The 24551-nt window shown below is 44.8% G+C and overlaps 1 protein-coding gene across 1 annotated transcript in view; it reads left to right on the top strand.

Annotated features, from left to right (window-relative positions):
- LOC137544963 (multidrug and toxin extrusion protein 2-like) overlaps positions 1-23202 on the top strand; it is a 102311-nt gene extending 79109 nt beyond the window's left edge. Inside the window, exons 16-17 of the mRNA XM_068266062.1 lie at positions 15152-15248; positions 22931-23202. Coding sequence (XP_068122163.1) covers positions 15152-15248; positions 22931-23202 — 369 coding nt within the window. The remainder of the gene's footprint in view (positions 1-15151; positions 15249-22930) is intronic.
- Positions 23203-24551: the final 1349 nt, after the last annotated feature.

Raw genomic sequence — 24551 nt, 5'->3', positions numbered from 1 at the left:
TACCTGAAGGGAAAAAAGAGCTGGGTACCCAAATAATCTGCCGACAAGGGCTTGTCAGCAGTGCGTGTCGGTGCAGTAGCAGCTTTCTGATGGGCTGCGGTGGAAATAGCAGGAAATATGTGTGAGAAGAGACACTACCCTAATATACACACACAGAACTGCAAAGCAGGAGCTACCGTAATGTCACTCAAATGTAATCAAATACAAAGAATACAGTGCTCAACATCATGTCAAAAAACGGAAAAATTTGTTTGCCAAACACAGAATCAGTAAATTCCCACAGAGCAGGGGATACCCCACTCCAAAAGCATGGATCGGGGGAACCCCGTGACCTAATGGCTACAGCCCTACAATGGAGACCGGTCTCACATACACCACACAGTCAAGTCCCACAACACAAGCCGGCAATGCATACAGTGAGTTGAGCCCAGCCCTTAGTGGATTGCACATGCCAGTATACTGTGTGCTTGCGTTAGTGTGGATAACATACACATCTCACCGCTCTTCAACAACCACCGTCTGCAGTACAGTAGAGTGTGTATCCATATTCCATAAGCCTAATGCCAGTAACTCCAGTAGCGTGAAGTTCGTAAGAGCAGCTCACATGCCTGCTGCAAACACTGAGCTCTGTGTTTCAACCACGTAGGTTACGTGGTCCAGCTGGTTTCGCCTTCTCCCCCCCTACATGTTTTGACTAATCACCTGGTCTTTGTCAAGGCAACAGGAAATAATCCTTTTTAGGATTTTCCATTTTGACGGAGTCAAATCTTGAAGCTAAATCTGACATAATTTCCTCCCTTACTCTGTCTGTATATCATTGCCTGCCCTCCTACCAGTCTTCAGACACTCCCGCCCAGCTCTGCAATAGAAAGTGCATAGTCTCAGCATGAGAAATATTGGCCAGTCAGAGAGGAACAGAGTTGTGAGAGGGGAAAATGGGAGGGAAAGAGGCTTCAGCCAATTAGGCTGCATTAGTTATGGCTGAGGGGAAAGTAAACAAGGAAAAAATAAAATCCAGCATGCCCTGCAACTTCCTTTGTGTGGCAGATGTACCAAATAAGAGCCAGGGAAACTGGTGAATAATCTTTTATGGAGAAGAAAAATAAGAGTAATTTTTACTTTTGGATTGCTTGGTTAGCATCCTTATTACTTTTTTACCAGATAAAAATAAAGAATTGATTTTATGCCCGACAGTTATGCTTTAAGACACGCAGGCATGGGATGTAAGTGACAATCAGTGGGACCCAACTGTCCTAAATCTTTTTATGTCAAAAGGAGTTTCAGCACTTCGAAGATGTACTCATTAAAAGTAATAAGAAAGAAATTGAAAATGCAAATTACCACTGACCTGAGAAGAGAAAGAAACATTGAACTAACCAAGGAGTTGCCAATCAGTTTGCTGTTGTCTGTCTAATTAACCAGCAGATGGATGCTTTGACTGGCCTGATTTAATCCCCCAACCCCCAGTTAGTGTAAATTGCAATGTTCTATTTTTATGGATATTGGCATTCGTATGTTCCCTTTAAAATGTGTAATATTATGCATTGTCCAGTCAGGAAATGCATTCTTCTGTAAAGGTAACCTGTGTCAAACTTGACACAATGCCCACTAGAAGAAAGGCTACAATCTATATAAAACGGAGTAAAAGACATGGACTGTCTAGTGTCTACTTTCACCCCGAAACAGGGACTGTATATAAACACTAGGGGCTTGATTCACAAAAGGTTGCTAACTCAGTTAGCATGCCTAAAAGCTTTGGGCATGCTAACTACGGTGCTAAGCAGTTAGCACGCCTAAAGCTTTTACTGATCACGCTCAAATTTTAGCACTGCGCGCGAAATGTTGCACCGGGTGCGATCGAAACGTCGCACCGGGAACGCCTAAAGCGTTGTACCGAATGCGCCCGAAACATCACCTCGTGCAATGTTTCGGACGCACCCGGTGCAACGTTTTAGGCGCTCCCAGTGCGACGTTTCACCCGCAGCGCGCATTGCTTAAACTTTGTGCGCGCAAAAGTTTTCGCGCCCTAAAGGACTTTAGGCGTGCTAAGGGGCTTTTAGGCATGCTAACTAAGTTAGCACCCTTTTGTGAATCAAGCCCTAGAAGTTAAATAGCTAAAATATGCACAGAAAACAGGAACTCTGTATAAAAAAAGGGACTGTTAACACACGTTTGCTTGTTAAAAGAACAGGGATTTTGGTTGCATTTAGCAACCAATGATGAAAACGTATCCCTTGTGTGATGAGTTCTAATCCACCTGGTAATATGCTTTTATAACCATACAATATACCTCGCTTGAGGATTTTAAATTCCAGCAGGGTTGGGATGGAGCTGAAACCTCAGGTCCGGTCACAGGACCTACGGTACCGGTATATGATTCAAACTACAGACAAAATAGCTTACGCTCACAGCATTTGGCTATTATAATATATAATGGAGCACCTAAAGCGTGGTGGAGTGCAAAGGGTTAACTTGCAGTTACATGGTTACACCACCTTCTTGGTTGCTGCCAGGTACAGTATGTAATAGCTGAATGGTGTGACTGTGAGTGCAGGCTACAGTATATAAGCGTAAAGTAGAAAGAGAGATCCACTGCTCAAACCAAACCAAACAATTCCAGAAATCAGGGAGTCAATCAGCAGCACTCTGATCCCCAAAGGGTGCAAACTCACTTGCGAAGAATAAAGGTAGCTGGGTCTGCACCTGGATTTGCGATTTTAGCTTAATTTATTGCAAAGTGTCATAGCCAACTACAAAACAGCATAACGTTTCGGCACAAAGGCCTTTGTCAAATGTTTCAAGCATTGCATATTTTGTAGCTATAATACCATGCGATAAATTAACCACTTCAGCCCTCAGTCGTTTTCACTTTATGCATCCGAGCAATATTCACCTCCCATTCATTAGCCTATAACTTTATCACTACTTATCACAGTGAACTGATCTATATCTTGTTTTTTCCACCACCAATTAGGCTTTCTTTGGGTGTTACATTTTGCTAAGAGCTACCTTACTGTAAATGCATTTTAACAGTAAGAATAAGAAAAAAAAAAGGAAAAAATTCATTATTTCTCAGTTTTCGGCCATTATAGTTTTAAAATAATACATGCCTCCATAATTAAAACGCACATCAACGGCTGTAGTCGGCACCATCTATATATAAGCTCTTTTATTGATTAAAAAGACACATGACAGCAAACAGCAACGTTTCGGAGGACAACCTCCTTTCTCAAGTTCTAACAGTGTCTATAATACATATATTTTACACTTCCTTTTTTTTTAGCTGATAAGATGGAGGACTAACCAATCACATGTCCGCGTCACCCTGTGGCGACCAATCCCCATTCACCTTAACCCGCGGACCTGATGGGGAACTTCTTTCCAAAACCAAACGGACATGCGTACAAATGGACGCGTCATCCTACGCAACAGGGCGGAGAGTCACGTGACCCGGGGCTGAGTACTCCAAAACGCCGACCAGTCATATGGAAGCAGCAGATGACATCACCCACTGGTCACGCCTACTGAATGCGCCGGACCAGATGGGGAACTGCCTCACATACGGCCAAAATGTGGCCTCCTACTGGGCTGACATATACAACCACGTGAGCGAAGATGTCAACCGCTCACGTGTGTTGTCAGCGCAAACAGCAACCAGGGATGCTTTCCGCCCTGCTGCATAGTAACAGAGTACGCCATTGTAAACAACCCGTGCAGCGGAAGGCTGCACTGTCAAAACATAGATATACAGTACCAATCTGCATACAGGGACAATAATAAATAGCATTATCTAAATAAATCTCAAAAATTCGATCTTTTATACAACAATAGTTTAAATTGTAAGCTCTATCTCAATTATACTCAAAGTTCTATAGGAGTGGTGTCATGTCATATTCCCTATTCAAACCCCTAGGGGACAGGGTATCCAATAAACGCATCCATTTAGACTCACAATACAATAATTTTCTGAGTCTGTCCCCCCCCCCCCCCCCGGTCTGAGTGGTTTTATAGGTTCTAAAACTTGAAACCTTAAAGAGAATCTGTACTCTGAAATTCTTACAATAAAAAGCATACCATTCTATTCATTATGTGCTCCTGGTCCCCTCTGTGCTGTTTCTGCCATTCTCTGCTGCAAACCTGGCTTGTAATTGCCAGTTTTAGGCAGTGTTTACAAACAAACTAACCAGCTTCTAATAGGCTCAGCTAAGCAGAGTGTGTTAGTCACACAGAGCCTGCAGGGGGTGTGTACAGCTTCTAGCTAATCACAAGCAGCCCTGCACATTCCAGTCTGACTGCCTCAGCCTGACTGTGCCGACTATAGAGAGAAGATTAGATCATATAACAGAGATAACACAGCTACTGTGCAATTAGGAAAAGCTGCAGTAAGCCAGACCACATTAGAAAAGGCATAGGAACTTATAGCATAGAAGAAATAAAGATAAACAATTTGTTACAGAGTCTCTTTAAGTGGTTAACAGAATGCTTGGCCTGCACGAAATGAGAAGGGACAGCTAGCTCTAATGCTGGTTTTCTAATAGTACTTTTGTGTGCTGACATCCTATCTTTTACTCTCTGTGTGGTCTGTCCAATGTAGAGCAGACCACACTGACATTTTAAAGCATGTACTACATCCTTAGTATTGCAGTCATACCGACCTTTAATAAAGATTTTTTTACCACTATGGGGGTGGGTGACATAGCTACCTTTGATGACACTATTACAATGTACACATCCTAAACAAGGATGTGTACTATTGGGCCTGGTGGATCTATAAACATTCTTTTTAATGGGACCTAAGTCTTCATGGACTAATTTATCTTTTAATGTTGGTTCTCTCCTATAGGACATAAGTGGAACTGTCTGAAATTCAACAATTTGAGGCAAATTATCCCTCAACAGATGCCAGTTTTTCCGTATAACTTTCGCTTTATCTTCACTAGCTACATTAAACTGGCTAACGAATGGAATTCTCTTGTTCTGTCCCCTCCTGCAATTGGTCCTGTCAGTTCTGTCACTTTTGTCAACCTGTTGTCTTGCCCTATCCAGCAGTGATTTAGGATATTGTCTCTTTCTAAATGTAAGTTGCATCTCATCCAATCTGTCCTGACATATACTGTCTTCATTAACTATACGTCTCACCCTTTGAAATTGACTCCCTGGAATAGATAACTTAGTACCAGGGTAATGGAAACTGTCAAACGACAGGGTCGAATTCATATCGGTCGGTTTAACGTAAATGTCAGTACTCAATTTACCCTCACTAAGCCTAACTAGTACATCTAGATAACTAACTTCTGCCTCATCGTCATGGACAGTCAATCTGATATTTGGACACTGTGCTTCCACCTGAGTCACAAATTCCGATAGGCTCGAACGTGGCCCCACCACACACAAAAAATATCGTGTATATATAACGCATCCAGCACATTGCATTTTTCAAAACAATTGTATTCGTATATATAAATGCTTCTTCATATGCGTTCATAAAAATATTTGCGTAGGTAGGGGCCACGTTCGAGCCCATCGCCGTCCCTCTAAGCTGCAAATAAAACTGCTCTTCCACCAAAAAATAATTACACGTGAGTAATAGTTGTAACAATCTACATATAAACTTCCTCTGTTATCTTCCCAATTTCTTCCAAAAACATAGTTGTATCTCTAAGATATGACTTTCCTGCCAAGAAAAATGGTCTTAGAACCTGATCTAAATATTTAGCTAGTGGAGAAAAAATGGAATTGATTCCAGCAACTATAGGATCAGTTGGATCCGCCGGTAACTTTCTGTAGGTTGAAGAGTCTGATAACAATCGATCAATCTCACTCTTGTAATATTCACTGTCCATAATTACCACCGCTCCCCCTTTATCCGCCTGCTTTATTACAATGGATTTGTCATCACAGAGTTCCCTAAGTGCTTGGCGTTGTTCCTGGTCTAAATTATGTCTAATGTGACAATTGGGGCCCAAATTCAAAATTTTAAATATGCAATCCACTTCCTCTGTAACTTTCCTCACAAATTTATCAATGATCTGACACGAGGGAGGGTTAAATTTGCTTTTCACAAATGACTTGGTATCTTTGAGCTTAAGTTGATCTTTTTCAAGATTTTGATGTTGAAAAAACACTCTCTCCTGAGGCTGGCTAAAAAAATATTTTAGACGGACCGCTCTAATAAATCTATGTAGATCTATATCAAGATCAACCCGGTTAGGCCAGTGGGTAGGTGCAAATAATAGTCCTTTTTCCAAAAGGGACTGCTGGGAAGGGGTAAGACACTTCACTGATATGTTCACCACTATGGTTTCGACTGGGTTGCTCTCTGGCTGTTCGCTCTGGGCTGTCTGGATCGTTGTCTCAGGCATTCTTTTATGTTTCCACCGCCTGCCCCCTCTACGGCGTCTTCGCTGGACACATTGTCTGATGACGTGGTCTGTGCCAAAAAATCAGTGGATTCACCTCTCTGTTCACCTTGGCGGTATTCATATGGTTTTGTTCTTACAATCCTCCTTCTCTGTGATCCAGGTCTCTGCCATTGATAGACATAGCCTGTCGTATAGTCTAAGGCATCCCTCTGGAATTTTTCTCGTTTGATGTTCTGGATCTGTTTCTTGTGTACTTCCAGAGTATTGCCAAGGTCCATTACATATTTCGCATATTCATCAGTGGGTGTGTTATCGAATAATATCTGTTTCAAATCACTGATTTGTTTGTCTAATTTCGGTATTTCCATCATGATTCTATCAATTGTTAACGTCATCGAATCAAATGAGGCTTTGTTTCAGATCAAGTACCATGTTGTGAGAAAACGCGGAAAAGCCGCCGCCAATACTCAAGGTGAGGCGGCTGACTCCGCGTTTAACATGGCAGCTGGGGCACAGTCGGAGCGCGGAGAAACCGCCGCATGCTCTAACAACAGGGCGGCGGATTCCGCGTCCAATGCAGCAAGTTGCTCGCATAGGCCTGCTCCTCTCAGTAAGGCGGAATGCGGAGTAAACGCCCAGACAGTGGTGCGGCAGATTCCGCATCTAACACAGCAGAAACATTACAACACATGACTGGTGTGGCGGAGACTGATAGTCCACACTGGTTTAGGAGGACGCGCGCGCGCGCGCAGAGAGGCAGGGCCTTTATGGCAGTCAGAGGAGGGTCAGCTGACCAAGCCGGTCAGCTGACAATTGCGGCAACTTTCATTGGTCCAGCACTTAGGGTTGGCGCTGGAGAGCGCCGGTGTATATATACTGGGTGCTGGTCATTCATCTGGTGTCTGGCGTTGCGATCACTACGTGGTAGCACTCAGACCTTATCAGTATCTGTGTTTATTAGTCAGTTTCGTAGGTGTTGATGATCACGGAGCTCACACCTTAGCCTAGGAATTCTGTTATTATCTGTATTGTTATCTAGACCAGTTTCCAAGGTGTTGACGGCCAAGGAACTCACACCTTAGTCTAGGAATTCTGTACCATCTGTATTATTTGTATTATCTAGTCTAGTTCCTGGAGTGTGAGAATCTTGAAGCTCACACTCAAGTTTAGGCATTGTTGATTATCTGTTATGACTTTCTGCATTCCTGACCATTCTCCAGATCTCTGATTTTGTACCTTGTCTTTCTGATTCTCTGTTGCCAAAACTCGGCTAGTCTCTGGATTCTGAATCTGCCTACTGTGTCTGTACTTTATCTGTCCGTGTGTTAACGACCTGGCTTGTCCGACCTCGAGAACTATCTCTCCTGTTAGGAGATAGTTCACAGATCTGTCAGTGACACTCCACCACTCCACCATTGGTGTCACTCACGTTCTGTCCTTCCCACTGTCTCAGCCTGGCTCCGCCCCTTGGGGAGCATCAGGCCTGTGGAAGGAAGTTAATCCTTAACAGTAGCTCCTACTGTCTAGCACCCATCTCACGGGTGCTTTCCTCAAAGTATTACTGTTGCACCAAACACTCTCATCTCTCAGGTGTCCAGAGGTTAGAAGATATATCTGATTATCGGTGATACTGCAGATCATCAATAATCGGGTATATTCTGCATTCTCGGTGATACTGCAGATCACCGGTAATCAGACCCTCTCTGCATTACACCGATCGTTACACATGTGTGGCAAAATCAAGCGTCGGTGGGGAACAATAGTGGACTGACATGGGAACGTAGGCCCCTAGGGATCCTCTTGTTCCTATGATATTCTGATAGTGTTGCAGCATGTATGAGGAGAAAAGAAAATCGAGGCACTGTGATAGCAAAAAGTGGTACCTTTAATCCACGGTGTAACAGACAGCGGGGTGCACAGTGGGGGTGAGGGGATGCCTGACAGCTGTTTCGCTAAGAAAGCTTCTTCAGAGGCAAATGTAAGGAACAAGAAAACCCAAGTGACATCTGGCTTTAAATAATTTCACTCACCACCTATTCGTCGAGGTACACCGCCCAGGTAGGTGTTGATGATCACGGAGCTCACACCTTAGCCTAGGAATTCTGTTATTATCTGTATTGTTATCTAGACCAGTTTCCAAGGTGTTGACGGCCAAGGAACTCACACCTTAGTCTAGGAATTCTGTACCATCTGTATTATTTGTATTATCTAGTCTAGTTCCTGGAGTGTGAGAATCTTGAAGCTCACACTCAAGTTTAGGCATTGTTGATTATCTGTTATGACTTTCTGCATTCCTGACCATTCTCCAGATCTCTGATTTTGTACCTTGTCTTTCTGATTCTCTGTTGCCAAAACTCGGCTAGTCTCTGGATTCTGAATCTGCCTACTGTGTCTGTACTTTATCTGTCCGTGTGTTAACGACCTGGCTTGTCCGACCTCGAGAACTATCTCTCCTGTTAGGAGATAGTTCACAGATCTGTCAGTGACACTCCACCACTCCACCATTGGTGTCACTCACGTTCTGTCCTTCCCACTGTCTCAGCCTGGCTCCGCCCCTTGGGGAGCATCAGGCCTGTGGAAGGAAGTTAATCCTTAACAGTAGCTCCTACTGTCTAGCACCCATCTCACGGGTGCTTTCCTCAAAGTATTACTGTTGCACCAAACACTCTCATCTCTCAGGTGTCCAGAGGTTAGAAGATATATCTGATTATCGGTGATACTGCAGATCATCAATAATCGGGTATATTCTGCATTCTCGGTGATACTGCAGATCACCGGTAATCAGACCCTCTCTGCATTACACCGATCGTTACACATGTGTGGCAAAATCAAGCGTCGGTGGGGAACAATAGTGGACTGACATGGGAACGTAGGCCCCTAGGGATCCTCTTGTTCCTATGATATTCTGATAGTGTTGCAGCATGTATGAGGAGAAAAGAAAATCGAGGCACTGTGATAGCAAAAAGTGGTACCTTTAATCCACGGTGTAACAGACAGCGGGGTGCACAGTGGGGGTGAGGGGATGCCTGACAGCTGTTTCGCTAAGAAAGCTTCTTCAGAGGCAAATGTAAGGAACAAGAAAACCCAAGTGACATCTGGCTTTAAATAATTTCACTCACCACCTATTCGTCGAGGTACACCGCCCACAAATCGCCGCCGCGACTTTCCGGCGTATAGGCTCCGCCCATCGGAAGTGACATATGCGCTTGCTCTAACCAATAGGTGAGCAGCGGGTCTCCCCGCGTATTGCGCGTCGTCACTAGCCAGATCTGGCGTCACTGCTCGCCCGTCATTGGCTGCACTAGCGGGGTTGGTTACCATAGTGATCATCAACTATATGCCAGTATACACAAGGGGATACAATCGTACGTAATGCAACATAAACACTAAAAGGTTACTGCAAATTACATTCACATAGAGATAGCTAAATTACCATTGATAATAACAGAGAGACAAGTTGCAACGGACTAGTATTTAGAGAGAAAACAGTGAAGTTCATTTCTCTCATTCAATCCTAGGGGACCACAAGCCCCTGTTTAAGAAATGAATCTGGCTTCCTGTTGAAGTAAGATCTGTTTATGATTTCCTCCTCTATGAGGTATGGGAATCTCTTTTAAGCCTAAAAATTGCAAGTAGTTGGAATTTCCATTATGACATTCTCGCATATGTAGGATAAACCTCCCTGCACCCACCCCCGTCTTGATTGAATTTACATGTTCCTGAAAGCGGGTGCAGATCATGGTCTGTCCTATATAAAAACGGTTGCATGAGCAGATAATTGCATACACAGTGTTTTTAGTGCGGCAATGCAAGAACTGTCTGAAATGGATGGTCTTTGCGCCAAGTTGTACGCTTTTTCCAGTTTTTGAGTTTCCGCATCTAAAATTACCAATTGGAATGTGTTTTTGCAACCAATTTCCGCTCATCCACCGATCTAAACTCACTATTGGTGATTTTATCCCCAATGGTCGGTGCTCTCCTGAAAGATACCATAGGTTTATGGTTAGCAACCATACATGTGCCAACATTGTTTTGGAGCATGTAATTCCAATGAAATCTTCATTTTGGATACTTTTTCCAGTTGCCTCTTCACAGATTTGTCATCCACTTTAGATAGATATGTCACCTCTGTAGTAACCTGGGCTATGATCCTAGCCGTGTCCTCAGGTGTATAAGAGAAAATGAGCTCGTCCACCATCTATATATAAGCTCTTTTATTGATTAAAAAGACACATGACAGCAAACAGCAACGTTTCGGAGGACAACCTCCTTTCTTAAGCTCTATCAGTGTCTACGATACATACATTTTACACTTCCTTTTATAGCTGATAAGATGGATGACTAACCAATCACATGTCCGCGTCACCCTGTGGCGACCAATCCCCGTCCACCTTAACCCGCGGACCTGATGGGGAACTTCTTTCCAAAACCAAACGGACATGCGGACAAATGGACGCGTCATCCTACGCAACAGGGCGGAGAGTCACGTGACCCGGGGCTGAGTACGCCAAAACGCCGACCAGTCATATGGAAGCAGCAGATGACATCACCCACTGTCCGTGTGGTCTGCTCTACATTGGACAGACCACACAGAGAGTAAAAGATAGGATTTCAGCACATAAAAGTACTATTAGAAAACCAGCATTAGAGCTAGCTGTCCCTTCTCATTTCATGCAGGCCAAGCATTCTGTTAACCAATTAGGGCTCGTTTCCACTATAGCGAATCCGCATGGGGGCACTGCACGCGGATTCGCATAGGCAATGTAAGTGGATGGGGCTGTTTCCACTTGTGCGGCTGCGGCAGCGTTTTTTGGTGCGGCAGAAATCTGCACGGCAGGGCCGTCAGATTTCGCGTGCAGAAGGAATGTGCGCGAATCGCCGCTAATGTAACTAATAGGGAAATCGCATGCGGGGTGACCATGCGTTTTTTGCCGGTATTAATGTTAATTTACTCAGGCAGTGACATGGTTAAATTCGCATACAGCCTTACCTATGCGGAATCGCATGCGAAATCGCGGCAAAAACGCATGCGGAATCGCACCCGCATGCGATTTCGTCCGCGGTGGAATGCAGGCGATTCCGTAACGCTATGGTGGAAACGGGCCCTTAAGGTTTCAAGTTTTAGAACATATAAAACCACTCAGACGGGGGGGCGACAGACTCAGGAAATTATTGTATTGTGAGTCTAAATGGATACGTTTATTGGATACCCTGTCCCCTAGGGGTTTGAATAGGGAATATGACATGACACCACTCCTTTAGAACTTTGAGTATAATTGAGATAGAGCTTACAATTTATTCTATTGTTGTATAATGCTATTTATTATTGTCCCTGTATGCAGATTGGTACTGTATATCTATGTTTTGACAGTGCAGCCTTCCGCTGCACGGGTTGTTTACAATGGCGTGCTCTGTTACTATGCACCAGGGCAGAAAGCGTCCCTGCTTGCTGTTTGCGCTGACAACATACGTGAGCGGTGGACATCTTCGCTCACGTGGTTGTATACGTCAGCCCAGTAGGAGGCCACATTTTGGCCGTATGTGAGGCAGTTCCCCATCTGGTCTGGCGCATTCAGTAGGCATGATCAGTGGGTGATGTCATCTGCTGCTTCCATATGATTGGTCGGCGTTTTCGCGTACTCAGCCCCGGGTCACGTGACTCTCCGCCCTGTTGCGTAGGATGACGCGTCCATTTGTATGCATGTCCGTTTGGTTTTGGAAAGAAGTTCCCCATCAGGTCCGCGGGTTAAGGTGGACGGGGATTGGTCGCCACAGGGTGACGCGGACATGTGATTGGTTAGTCCTCCATCTTATCAGCTATAAAAGGAAGTGTAAAATGTATGTATTGTAGACACTGATAGAGCTTGAAAACTGAGGTTGTCCTCCGAAACGTTGCTGTTTATGTCATGTGTCTTTTTAATCAATAAAAGAGCTTATATATAGATGGTGCCGACTACAGCCGTTGATGTGACTTGGGAAATGCTCTATCTCCACTAGTCTGGCACATCGAACTTGAAGACAACTGGGGTGCTGTCCAAATACAAGTGTTCCCTAATTAAAACCCACATATTGTATTTGCCCATTTGGTTATTACACCGATTAAATTATGTCCCTATCACAATGTATTTGGAAATAAAAGTGCATTTTTTCCGTTTTGCATCCATCACTATTTACAAGCTCATAATAAAAAAAATAGAAATATTTCATCTTTACATAGATATTTAAAAAGTTTAAACCCTTAGGTAAATATGTGTTTTTTTTATTGTAATGTTTTTTTGTTTTTTTTATTATTAAACTTTTTATTTGGGTATTTTTGGGAGGGTGGGATGTAAATAGTAATTTTTGTAATGTAAATATATGCTTTTTTTTTGTTTTGTTTTTTTAATGTAGATGTAGTTTTAAAACAATGTCCATAATGATTGGCGCAGAAATCTTCCAATCTGTTCACAAAAACGGAATCTTCTCAATCCACCACCACACCGCTTGTGAGATCACTCACCGGCTCTTTGGATCATACAAAATGATCATATGCATTCGGTCAAATAAACCATCAGCCCCTCTGGTCATAAATGCGCTCTTCTCTGCCACCTCTTCATATTCTCATGTACATAATAGAGGACTTAAAAACGCTCCACATAGCGTAATCCAATTCCAATAAAATTAATTTCCGCATAAAGTCAATAGATCACACTTAAGTGTAAACCATGTATGTCTATGACAGGCATACAGGTAAGCGCAGGGTAGGAAAGATAGCGGGCTCCGTCCGGCCGTTCACTCCATGCAGCACCACCGTCCAGTTAGCGTCCACGTACTTCCGTAATCCCTCGCCCGACCTGTAGCTCCTTCCCAACCGGTTTCGTCCATGTAACTTTCTCAAGGGGTCAAAAGTCATGGGCTATGGCGCTTCCTTTTATTGCTCTCACATACTCCGCGATGTAGATGTAGTTTTACTTTTTGGCCACAAGATGGCAACCTTAGGTTTGTTTACATGACATCACTCTAAGCGTAACGTATGCTTAGAGGGACATAGGGGGGACGTAGGAGGCAGAAAAAGCGAGGCTTCCGAGAGAAGCTGTCACCTTTTTCTGCGGGGGAGAGGAATCAGTGATCGAGTACCATAGCCCAATTCACTGATTCCCTGGCTAACGAACTGGGAGCGTGCATTTCTCCCAGAGTAAAATAACCTATAAATTACTTTTCTCCTATGTTGCTGTCACTTACAGTAGGTAGTAAATATCTGACATTACCGACAGATTTTGGGCTAGTCCATCTCTTCATGGGAGATTTTCAGCATGGCCTTTATTCTTTATAAAGACATTCTCTAAAAATGATTACCCTTCCTGGCGGTAACCCCAGTAACCAGTAACCCCGGTAACCCCTCGGGGTAAGACGCGCAAGAGGTTTTCTCAGGCCCTGCTGGGCCGATTTGCATAATTTTTTTTTGCTGCAGGCAGCTAGCACTTTGCTAGCTGCGTGAGCACACCAATCGCCACCGCTCTGCGCCAATTTGCCGCTATCCGCTGCACCGCGCCCACCCCCCCCAGACCCCATGCACTGGCCAATCAGTGCCAGGCAGCGCTGAGGGGTGGATCGGGACTCCCAATGACGTCACAACGTTGATGACGTTGGTGACTTTGAACGGTATTTCCTGATTGGAGATCGCCGGAGGGGGGGATCGCCGGAGTGGGGGGATGCCCCTGCACAGCGGCTATCATGTAGCGAGCCTTTTTAAAAACTGCTGTGCTGCCCCCTGGCGGATTTTAATAGACCGCCAGGAGGGTTATTAAAAAGATGCTGGCCAGCCTCCCTGCTCGCTGCACACTATTTTGGCAGTTGGACAGAGCAACTGCCATTCACTAAGTGCTTTTAAAAATAAAGAAAACCCTGAGAACCCCCCCATGAGAAGATGGGTTAGTCCAAAATCTGTCAGTAATGTCAGATTTCTACTACCTACTGTAAGTGACAGCAACATAGGAGAAAAGTAATTTATGGCTCATTTTACTCTGGGAACAATGTACTTCTTATTTGTAAGTGTTTTAAATTTTAAGATTTTCGCGACAGTTCCTCTTTAAGCTAAAATCGCAGCTCCAGGTGGAGACCCGGCTACCTTTACAGTATATAACCGCACCACTAGTCCTTGGTCTTTTGGAATATTAGTTTACAGAAAGCTGCCTTAGGTTCGCCTAAGGGTGCCCATACATAGTACAATTTTGTACTTTTTTTTCGATTAGATTATTTCATTTGATTATTCCGTTACATTAAATATAAAGTTTTTTCCAACATGTCCGATCGGATTTTTATTGAAAAAAACGGGATAATCACATTTTTCTTGATCAAAATAAAAGATTATTTTTGACTTTAATTCGATTCGATAGTTTTGGTCGAATAAACGGCAAAATCGAAAGTTTTTATTGTACCGTGTAGGGGCACCATTAGTGTACTTGTGATCATCACTGTGCCTCCTCCTGACCATACAATCTTCTCTGCAATGGGCCTGGTTTATATTGAAGGGCAAAGAGCAAAGCCATGTTTCGCCAAACCAAACCCCCATTTGCTTATTTGTGTTGGTAATAGACTAGGTAATCAAATGCATTTATATACCGTATCTACTTGTAGTTGCCTACTCCGTTTTTCAAATGAAAATTGCAGAGTGGGTGTTAAAGTTGCAAATACTGCAGCCTTACCTTCAGGTGGGCAATTTGTCAAATTTAACAAAAGTGCAATCATATCCTTTTCATTGACTCCAAATTAAAAATATAAATAAAAATGAATAAATATGTATCATTTAGGCTCAGATTCGCGGAGGAGTAAAAACAAAGAATTATGACTCTGAACTCCATGATTCACAGTTGGATTCTAGCAATAGCTTTAACATGATTTCGAATGGTAAGATTCCAAATGGTTAGTATATTTTTAAAGTGTGCACGGTCATGACATTTTGTATTGTAAAAATAACATAAAATTGTCTTTCTATTTAAAGTGGATACAAGATAAAATGTGGAGTAAATACTAATGGCCTCCTAACAGATATCATACAGTAGATACCCCCCATATCTTTGTTTATATACCTTGAGCAATCAAGGACACCCACAGCTGGGCCAGGGTCTACGCACTATGCCTGACCTGACTGACCAGGAAGTGGCTGCAGGGGGGTCTTTGCGCAACAAAGGAGGGGGAAGGAGGAGAATGGGGGTGAGTGGTGGGCATGAGGACTACTTCATATACATGCCTGCTCCCAGAGTCGGGACAAGGTCCTCCAGCACCCAAGGCTGAGACACCAAAGTGCGCCCCCCATCTTTCCCACCCCAGCTGCGCACACTGATTGCTATTAGAGTAAGAGGTGCCCCAGGGCCCCCAACCTCCCCAGCACCTTAATCTCTACTTATCTGGCTTGCAGTCACTGCCATGTTTCCCCTTTTCTTATTTCTCTCTGCTTCAAACACAATAAGGGAATAATAGCTGAGTGAGTTGTGCGCCTCCTCCTACACTACGCCCTGAGGCTGAAGCCTATCTCGCCTCTGCCTCGGCCCGGGCCTGCCTGCTCCCAAAGTTTTTACTTTTTGTTTCAGCTCTGTTATCCTTTAACATGTACAAGTACCCAGAAGACATTAACATATCCATACAAGAAACAGACAGAGAAGGTGAGGTACACTGGGGCAAGCATAGCTATTCTGTATAAGATGTCCAGTAAAGAATATTTATTTTGCCACCTCCCAAAAACATTAAGACATTTTGTAGGAGTACCCCTATGAACGTATATCAGGTTTTTATAAGGTAGGTCTCTATGAGTATTTACTAATGTTTTCCATTATTGAAGGGTAGGGACACTGGAGGACAACCAGTGTCTCACAATCAGTAGTCTAGCAGAGTAGAACATTTTAGACATGAATGTTTTGCCAGCAGAGGGTAAGTCCCCACCTGATACAATACATAAGATGTCCATTTGATTGTGAACAGAATCCACTACTTACTTCCTTGAATGGGGGGACACAGCCGTAAGAGATGTGGAAAGGAGATATTTAAGATATTTAAGGTATCTTTTGTGGCACCCTTTTCATATACATGTAACGATTGTGGAACTTTCTCCGTGATCAGCGCACAACGCGTGCGCTGACACGGCGGAAATCCTCCACAAGCGTATATTTGCAGGCACCCAGCAAAAGGTGCTACGCACCTGTAGAGGGAAATTCCTGTCGGCAGATGGCGCTGGGGAGTGCAGAGGAACCAATCCTCTGTACCTCCACAAGTGCCAGACAGGAATTGTACGAAGCGCAGAACGCAATCGCAAGAGAGGCGATTGCGAATGAGATTGAGCAAAGGGATAGGTTGTATGTGTGTGCGCCAATCCAGTCGCCACCCCGCGACCGCGCACACACAACAGCAGATACGAAATAGGAACGCGATCGCGAGAGGTGCGATCGCCAGACGTGACACAAGGCAGATCAGAATAGAATACGAGGGTAGCAAAGGCACAGCAAATACAATAAGGAGATACGGAAAATAATAAACGCTAGCTAACCGCGAACACCGCACTCATTCGCAACAGTGCACGCGGTTATGCGCGATCTCCACGTGATAAGCACAATAGAGACAAGCACGCGCCTAACTAACCATTAACAGACAAACATGAAACAGAGGACGCGAGCGCTTGCTTAACGGTTACCTCACCGAGCCTGCAGCAAGCGTAGCGGACAAGACAGACACACGAAAACAGGGACAAACGAGAGATAGGATCCACAGCACTAGCGAAAAGTGGCCAGCGTGATCCAGGTACAGAGTAGCAGAACAGAAGGATCCCCAGCGCTAGCGAAAAGTAGCTAGCGCGATCCCAGAAGACAGAACAGAAGGATCCCCAGCGCTAGCGAAAAGTAGCTAGCGCGATCCCAGGAGACAGAACAGAAGAGATAGCTGGTAGCAACCGCTGCACCAGCTATACTCCAAGAACAGAGATCAGAACCATTTCCTGTCAACCACCTTTGGGGCAGGACAATGGCAACAGGCAAGACAAGACAGAACAGGCAATACAGATAATACAACCTGACTGGGCTAGAAGGGGAGCCTAAAGCAACCCCCAGGAATTAACTATACTAGATAGCAATGGCTGACACTCCAGCAGTGTCCATCAGGAACAGAGCATGGAAGGGAAATGACCAGCAAAGCCTTCTGGGAAACATAAAGCTCTTATAGTGCCAGTCATCAAAGAAGGCAGGTAGGGGATTTGCATAACGAATGTATGCAAATTCCCCAGCAAGAGAACAGACCAGAAACTTGCAATGGAAAGACAGGTCTCTGTTCCAGAGACCTGCAGCCCACAGACTAGAGGTATGGACAAACAGCTGTCTGCCTGTGCAGCCAGCTGAGCGGATCATCACAGTACCCCCCGCTCTAGGGATGGATTCCAGACATCCCTCAAAACTGGTATCATCACAAAACTCTAACTGAAGACTCATGAAGGTCGGGGCAGCCCGACAAGGCCCAATTCCAGAGTCAGTCCATCCGAAACCGACCTCATCGGAAGCAGAAGCCACAGAAACATGCCCATCAGCACTACAAGTCTCAGCGTAACACCCATCAGGACTGTGGACACCAGAGAAGAAGCCATCGACACCCTCCAGACAATACCCACCACCTTCCAAGGAGCGTCCAAGAATACCAAACCTGCCGCAATACCTGTTCGAAGTGTCCCTTACAACACCAAAGCCATTGCTGATCGTATTCAGGGCACCAAGCAAAACCTTTCCCGGAATCTCCCAGAACGCCTTGAAGCTCCGCAGAGATCCCAAGAAGCCAGAACGCTCACCAGGCTCACATGGAGAACCACCAAGAACCCCTATGGAACCTATGATCATTCCAGACTCAAAATTAGTAGGACACCCATCAAGATCAGGACTTTCAGGGACCACTTCCGGGCATGCAAGCAGGCAGGCTATATCAGAACATGTCTCCACTGAGGAAGCATCTGAGTACGCTGGTAACCGAGGCACACTTGGGCTGTCTGGGTCACAGAGCACATCGGGGTACACCAGTACAGGAGAAACCTCAGGACATGTCGGGGAACTGCCAACCTCAGAGTCCGACACGACAAGACCAAAACCAGTACCGGGCAGAAAATCATCACGAGTAAAGGTCACAGGTACTGGTCTTTCAAAAGAACACTCGGACTCAAATTCAGAATTTTCTGTAATTGTAATATCATCATTGACTACACATGAATGAAGCTCCACAAGAGCTGCAAAAGTAGTCAGCAAGGCAGCAATGCCTACTGAAGTGGGCAACACCTCAGAAGGACCTGGGGGGCAGGAGACATCTCCTACAAGTTCTGCACCCTTTGGGAGGAACTCGGAGACCTTCAGATCATCAAACAAGACCTCAGGAACATCATTTTTCAAGTTGTCTAAGAAGGATTCTGTACTATCCATGTTACAGGGCAAAACTGGAACTTCACTTTGAGAACAGGGCAGATGTCCCAGGGAAGGTTCCACCATAAACTGAGACTGAATTTCATCATCATGAGTGGAACGTACAGGAATATTCACTGGACCACACACTGATTTCCTAACTTTAATCTCGCTGCACTCAGAACTCTGCGTAGCAGTCAAACTAGCTTGCAACTCCAAAACTGCAGAAAGACAGGTAAAAATAGCAGCAATACCTAGACGAGCCTCTAGGGGCAGGGCAGGAGATATTGTACAAGGCAATATTGACTCATCCAGAGTACTGGGTGAAGAGTCAATACTTTCTTCAGAATCAGACTCGCAAATGTCAATGCAAGTGGACATCATGCCTTCATTCATGGTACAGGGCAGGTTCAGAGAAAGCTTCTCTGGACAAGGCAAAGAAGCTTCAGCATCAGATTCGCAAAACCAAAGCGCTGTCTCACTCTTAGATTCGGCTAACAATGTAGAATCCGAGGAGTCAGAACGCAAAATTTGCAGATCCAAGATCGCTTTAGGTTGCAAAACTGACGCTTCCATATCGCAAACCTCCGCGATCTGCGGAGCAGACTGCAAGGCATCTAGGACAGAAACACTGGAGTAACTGTCATCAGGCAACAGGCCTGCACAGGTGCAAACAGAATAAGACATAGATTCATTTGCAAAAGAAGTGGCGACAACAACAGGAGAAACTTTATTAGACACATCAATAATTTTCTTAAAGTTGCATAACTTAGGAATTTTCCCCATGGCAGGCTCACAAACGGATGATCTTAGAGAACCTGAGGGAAAAAATCTGTCTTCCTTAGACACAGGACCACACAGACCTTTTGCAGCCATACGTGCGGTGGCGACATCAGACCGCACTGGTTCAACTTCCACACAAGCAACTGCTCTGAACGACTTGCACTCAGACTTCAAACACTCAGTTGCTTTGGGAAAGGGAATGCATTCAAAACTCACTTTCTTTAAATCCAGAGGATTGGAACAATCGTCCGCTGACAATGTGTTTTTAGCAGATTGAAGCGCATGTAGTTCATCCAAAATCATTCTCCACACGTCAAACAGCGGAGTCACAAAGTCAGAGATACATTCACCAGTCTTGATTAAAGTGCACGCAGACTCAATGCACGCATACAAAACTGCTTCGTTTTTAGAACGGTAATGATTGCAAAACGATCTCCAATCACATTCCAATTCATAGACCAGGAGCTCGATCTCCCATTTCTCAAACGGGGGCTCCCATGCACACTTAACAAAGGATGAACAATCATTGTGCGCACAGTCTACAGATGGAACTGGAGCAGGAACGGAACAGGAATCTTTTACCTCTTTATTGGGATCAATTAATTGGTGTGTGTGTAATTCATCCAAAATGATCTGCCACACATACATCACCAGATCCACAACACACTCGTCACATTCATCAGAATCAATCAAAAGGCACACAGAGTCAAGACAATCGTTCAGGACATCCGCGCTTTTTGCGATGTAAAAATCGCAAAAGGCTTTCCAATCCAAATCAAATTCCTCCACCAAAGCCCCGATTTCCCATGAGGCAAATGGCGGTTCGAACAACCCAGTATCTAAATAATCTCCATATGGGTGGGGATCAGGAACGAGTACAGATTTTTTAACTGCTTTCATATAGTGTGCGATCCTACCTATAGCAGGATCCACATAAGCTTTGGATTGGGGCAAAAAACCTGGAAACTGATCAGCAGATGCATTATAAACATCATTATCATACTGCATGGTTTTGCCCATTTCAGACTTGACAGAAATAACCTCTCTATCTGTGGTTGCCATGGGCAACGGATCTTTCCGCTGGGAAGCCTTCCTAGATCTTTTACGTTTAGACTTAGAGGCTTTGGATGGCTGCTTTATGGATGAAAGAGCAGATGGAACAGCTGATTGAGCTGCTGACAACAACTCATTAAGGGGGTATGGTAATTGAGGTAATCTCAGCCAATTGTGAATTAAAAAGGCCAAGAATTCCAGGGGTCTTTGACTCAGGGTGGTATGATCTAACACATCATAACCCCACATTGACATTTCGCCCCCCAACAGAATGTAGACCATTTGGGGGGCCCAGGTAGACACTGGGGTGCATTGGAATTCAGGGTTCGCTAACAGTTTCGTACACTCAGACAAAAATTCGTCTGCTGATTCAGGTTCAAGTTTTTTAAATCTCTTAAAGGTACAAGAGCCATATTCGACAAAATCGTACAAATCGGAAATTCCGTCTACACTGGGGTTTTGGGTTAGGCTCGTCATTCTGTAACGATTGTGGAACTTTCTCCGTGATCAGCGCACAACGCGTGCGCTGACACGGCGGAAATCCTCCACAAGCGTATATTTGCAGGCACCCAGCAAAAGGTGCTACGCACCTGTAGAGGGAAATTCCTGTCGGCAGATGGCGCTGGGGAGTGCAGAGGAACCAATCCTCTGTACCTCCACAAGTGCCAGACAGGAATTGTAGGAAGCGCAGAACGCAATCGCAAGAGAGGCGATTGCGAATGAGATTGAGCAAAGGGATAGGTTGTATGTGTGTGCGCCAATCCAGTCGCCACCCTGCGACCGCGCACACACAACAGCAGATACGAAATAGGAACGCGATCGCGAGAGGTGCGATCGCCAGACGTGACACAAGGCAGATCAGAATAGAATACGAGGGTAGCAAAGGCACAGCAAATACAATAAGGAGATACGGAAAATAATAAACGCTAGCTAACCGCGAACACCGCACTCATTCGCAACAGTGCACGCGGTTATGCGCGATCTCCACGTGATAAGCACAATAGAGACAAGCACGCCTAACTAACCATTAACAGACAAACATGAAACAGAGGACGCGAGCGCTTGCTTAACGGTTACCTCACCGAGCCTGCAGCAAGCGTAGCGGACAAGACAGACACACGAAAACAGGGACAAACGAGAGATAGGATCCACAGCACTAGCGAAAAGTGGCCAGCGTGATCCAGGTACAGAGTAGCAGAACAGAAGGATCCCCAGCGCTAGCGAAAAGTAGCTAGCGCGATCCCAGAAGACAGAACAGAAGGATCCCCAGCGCTAGCGAAAAGTAGCTAGCGCGATCCCAGGAGACAGAACAGAAGAGATAGCTGGTAGCAACCGCTGCACCAGCTATACTCCAAGAACAGAGATCAGAACCATTTCCTGTCAACCACCTTTGGGGCAGGACAATGGCAACAGGCAAGACAAGACAGAACAGGCAATACAGATAATACAACCTGACTGGGCTAGAAGGGGAGCCTAAAGCAACCCCCAGGAATTAACTATACTAGATAGCAATGGCTGACACTCCAGCAGTGTCCATCAGGAACAGAGCATGGAAGGGAAATGACCAGCAAAGCCTTCTGGGAAACATAAAGCTCTTATAGTGCCAGTCATCAAAGAAGGCAGGTAGGGGATTTGCATAACGAATGTATGCAAATTCCCCAGCAAGAGAACAGACCAGAAACTTGCAATGGAAAGACAGGTCTCTGTTCCAGAGACCTGCAGCCCACAGACTAGAGGAATGGACAAACAGCTGTCTGCCTGTGCAGCCAGCTGAGCGGATCATCACAATACAGCAGTGCCCCTCCCATTCCATGTGCATCCCCCTCTCCCATCTGTACCATTTATGTACTGCAGCCCCACTCTGTCATGTACAGCTCCCTTGGGCATCAGTGTCCATTTTCATATGCTGCTCACCATTTTCAGCCTCCTCTTTCATATGTAGCAACCCCTCTTTCATGTTCAGGTGCCGCCTTGAGCTGCAGCTTCCCAAGGCCCAGGCCTTTGAGGCCTTTCCAGTTATCCGTCCGTGAGCCAAAGGGATCAGCAGGATGTCAAGCAACTGGTATTGGTAAAGGAAATAAAAATGGAAGCTTTCATATCCCTCTCAGTTCAGGTGTGGTTTAACTCTTAGTTACCTTAGAGTGTAAATTTGCAAGGTCAGGCTTCTTACTTATTATTGTTACTTGAAATTGCTGTATGTGTTCTCTATTAGTAACTGGCACACTAATTTTTACCACCTTTGTATGTGTTTCATATTTTATACAGTGCCAGAAGATGGTGCTATATAAAACAGTAATAATAATCATAACACGTGTTTCTTCTCATGTATTTCAGGTGATTTGCAGTCTTTTGCTACTGGCCATTCTGTTACGGGGGAGGACGTTTGGGGTCCATTTATTGGGCCAGATACTGGTCTTGGTGATATTCTGACAGAGCCTCTGGTGCCACATGATAATACACCACTAGAGACTCTCAACATAGTTGGTGAAATTTTGTCAACCAAGCAACTAATTCTCCGACGAGGATCTGCAGTGATTTTAGCTGTGATGATTCTCCTTGTTGGGGTCACAGTTAAACTTTTGACTGGCAATAGATATAGGGACTAAATAACTAGTCTCTAAATAAAATTCTGACACGTCATCAGAGAGAGTTTCCGAACTGGACTATCCGAAAGATTGGTCAGGCCATTGTTATTGAACGGAATAGTCTTTTAAAAATGATTCTCAAGATTCTAAAGGTGCCCATATGTTGTCAGATGCCGGCCATCAGATTCAACCACCAGACATATCCTCCTGATCAGAGAGGGATCTATTGCTGCCACACACTGCACAGACATTTCCAATAGAGTTCATAATGAAATCTATTGGAAATCTGTGCAGCCGCCTCATCTGCCGTGCCCCCTAGGTCTCCTCCATGTAATGTGTACCCTCCAGGCACCTGTTCCACACTCACCACAGAAGATATAACACTTTGATACAATGTGAAATAGTCAGTGTAAATGGTGTAAATTTGCTGTCACATCAAAATAATGCAACACACAGCCCTTAATGTCTAAACTGCTGGCAACAAAAGTGAGAACATCCCTAAGTGAAAAATTTAATTTGTGCTCACCATTATTTTCCATCACTGCCCTAATTCTATTGGGCATGGAGTTCACTAGAGCTTAACATGTTGCCACTGGAATCCTCTTCCACTCCTCCATGACATCACCAAGGTCGTGGATGTTAGACACCTTGTGCTCTTCCACCCTTTGTTTGAGGATGCTCCATAGATGCTCAATAGGGTGTTGGAGACATGCTGGGCCAGTCCAGCATCTTTACCTTCAGTTTCTAAAAAAAAGCCAGTGGTCGTTTTGGAGGTGTGTTTGGGGTGGATTTCGTGTTGGAATACTTCCGTGCAGACAGGCTTCCGGAGGGAGGGGATCATGCTCTGCTGCAGTATATCACAGTACATGTTGTCATTCATGGTCCCCTCAATGAACTGTAGCTCCACAGTGGCGGCAGCACTCATGCAGCCCCAACACATGATACTCCCACCATTATGCTTTACTGCACACAAGACATACTTGTCTTTGTACTCCTCACTTGGTTGCCACCACACGTGCTTGAACCCTCTGAACCGAATACGTTTTTTTTTTTGGTCTCGTCAGACCACAAGACATGGTTCTAGCAATCCATTATCTTAATCTGCTTTTTTCAGCAAACTGTTTGGAGGCTTTCCTTGTACATCATCTTTAGAAGAGGCTTCCTTCTAGGATGAAAGCTATGCAGGCCAATATGACGCAGTGTGTGTTGTATGGTCTGAGTATTGACTGGCGGAGCCCCTCACCCCTTCAACCTCTGCAGCAATGCTACCAACATGCTTACATCTGTTCGCCAAAGGGAACCTCTGGCTATGATACTGAGCATGTGCACTGACCTTCCTTGGTCAATTATAGAGAGGCCTGTCCTGAGTG

Source organism: Hyperolius riggenbachi, chromosome 2 (genome assembly GCF_040937935.1).
Source record: "Hyperolius riggenbachi isolate aHypRig1 chromosome 2, aHypRig1.pri, whole genome shotgun sequence".
Lineage (NCBI taxonomy): Eukaryota > Metazoa > Chordata > Amphibia > Anura > Hyperoliidae > Hyperolius > Hyperolius riggenbachi.
Note: the sequence above shows the minus strand (reverse complement) of the source record. Positions and strands in the feature narration are given on the sequence as shown.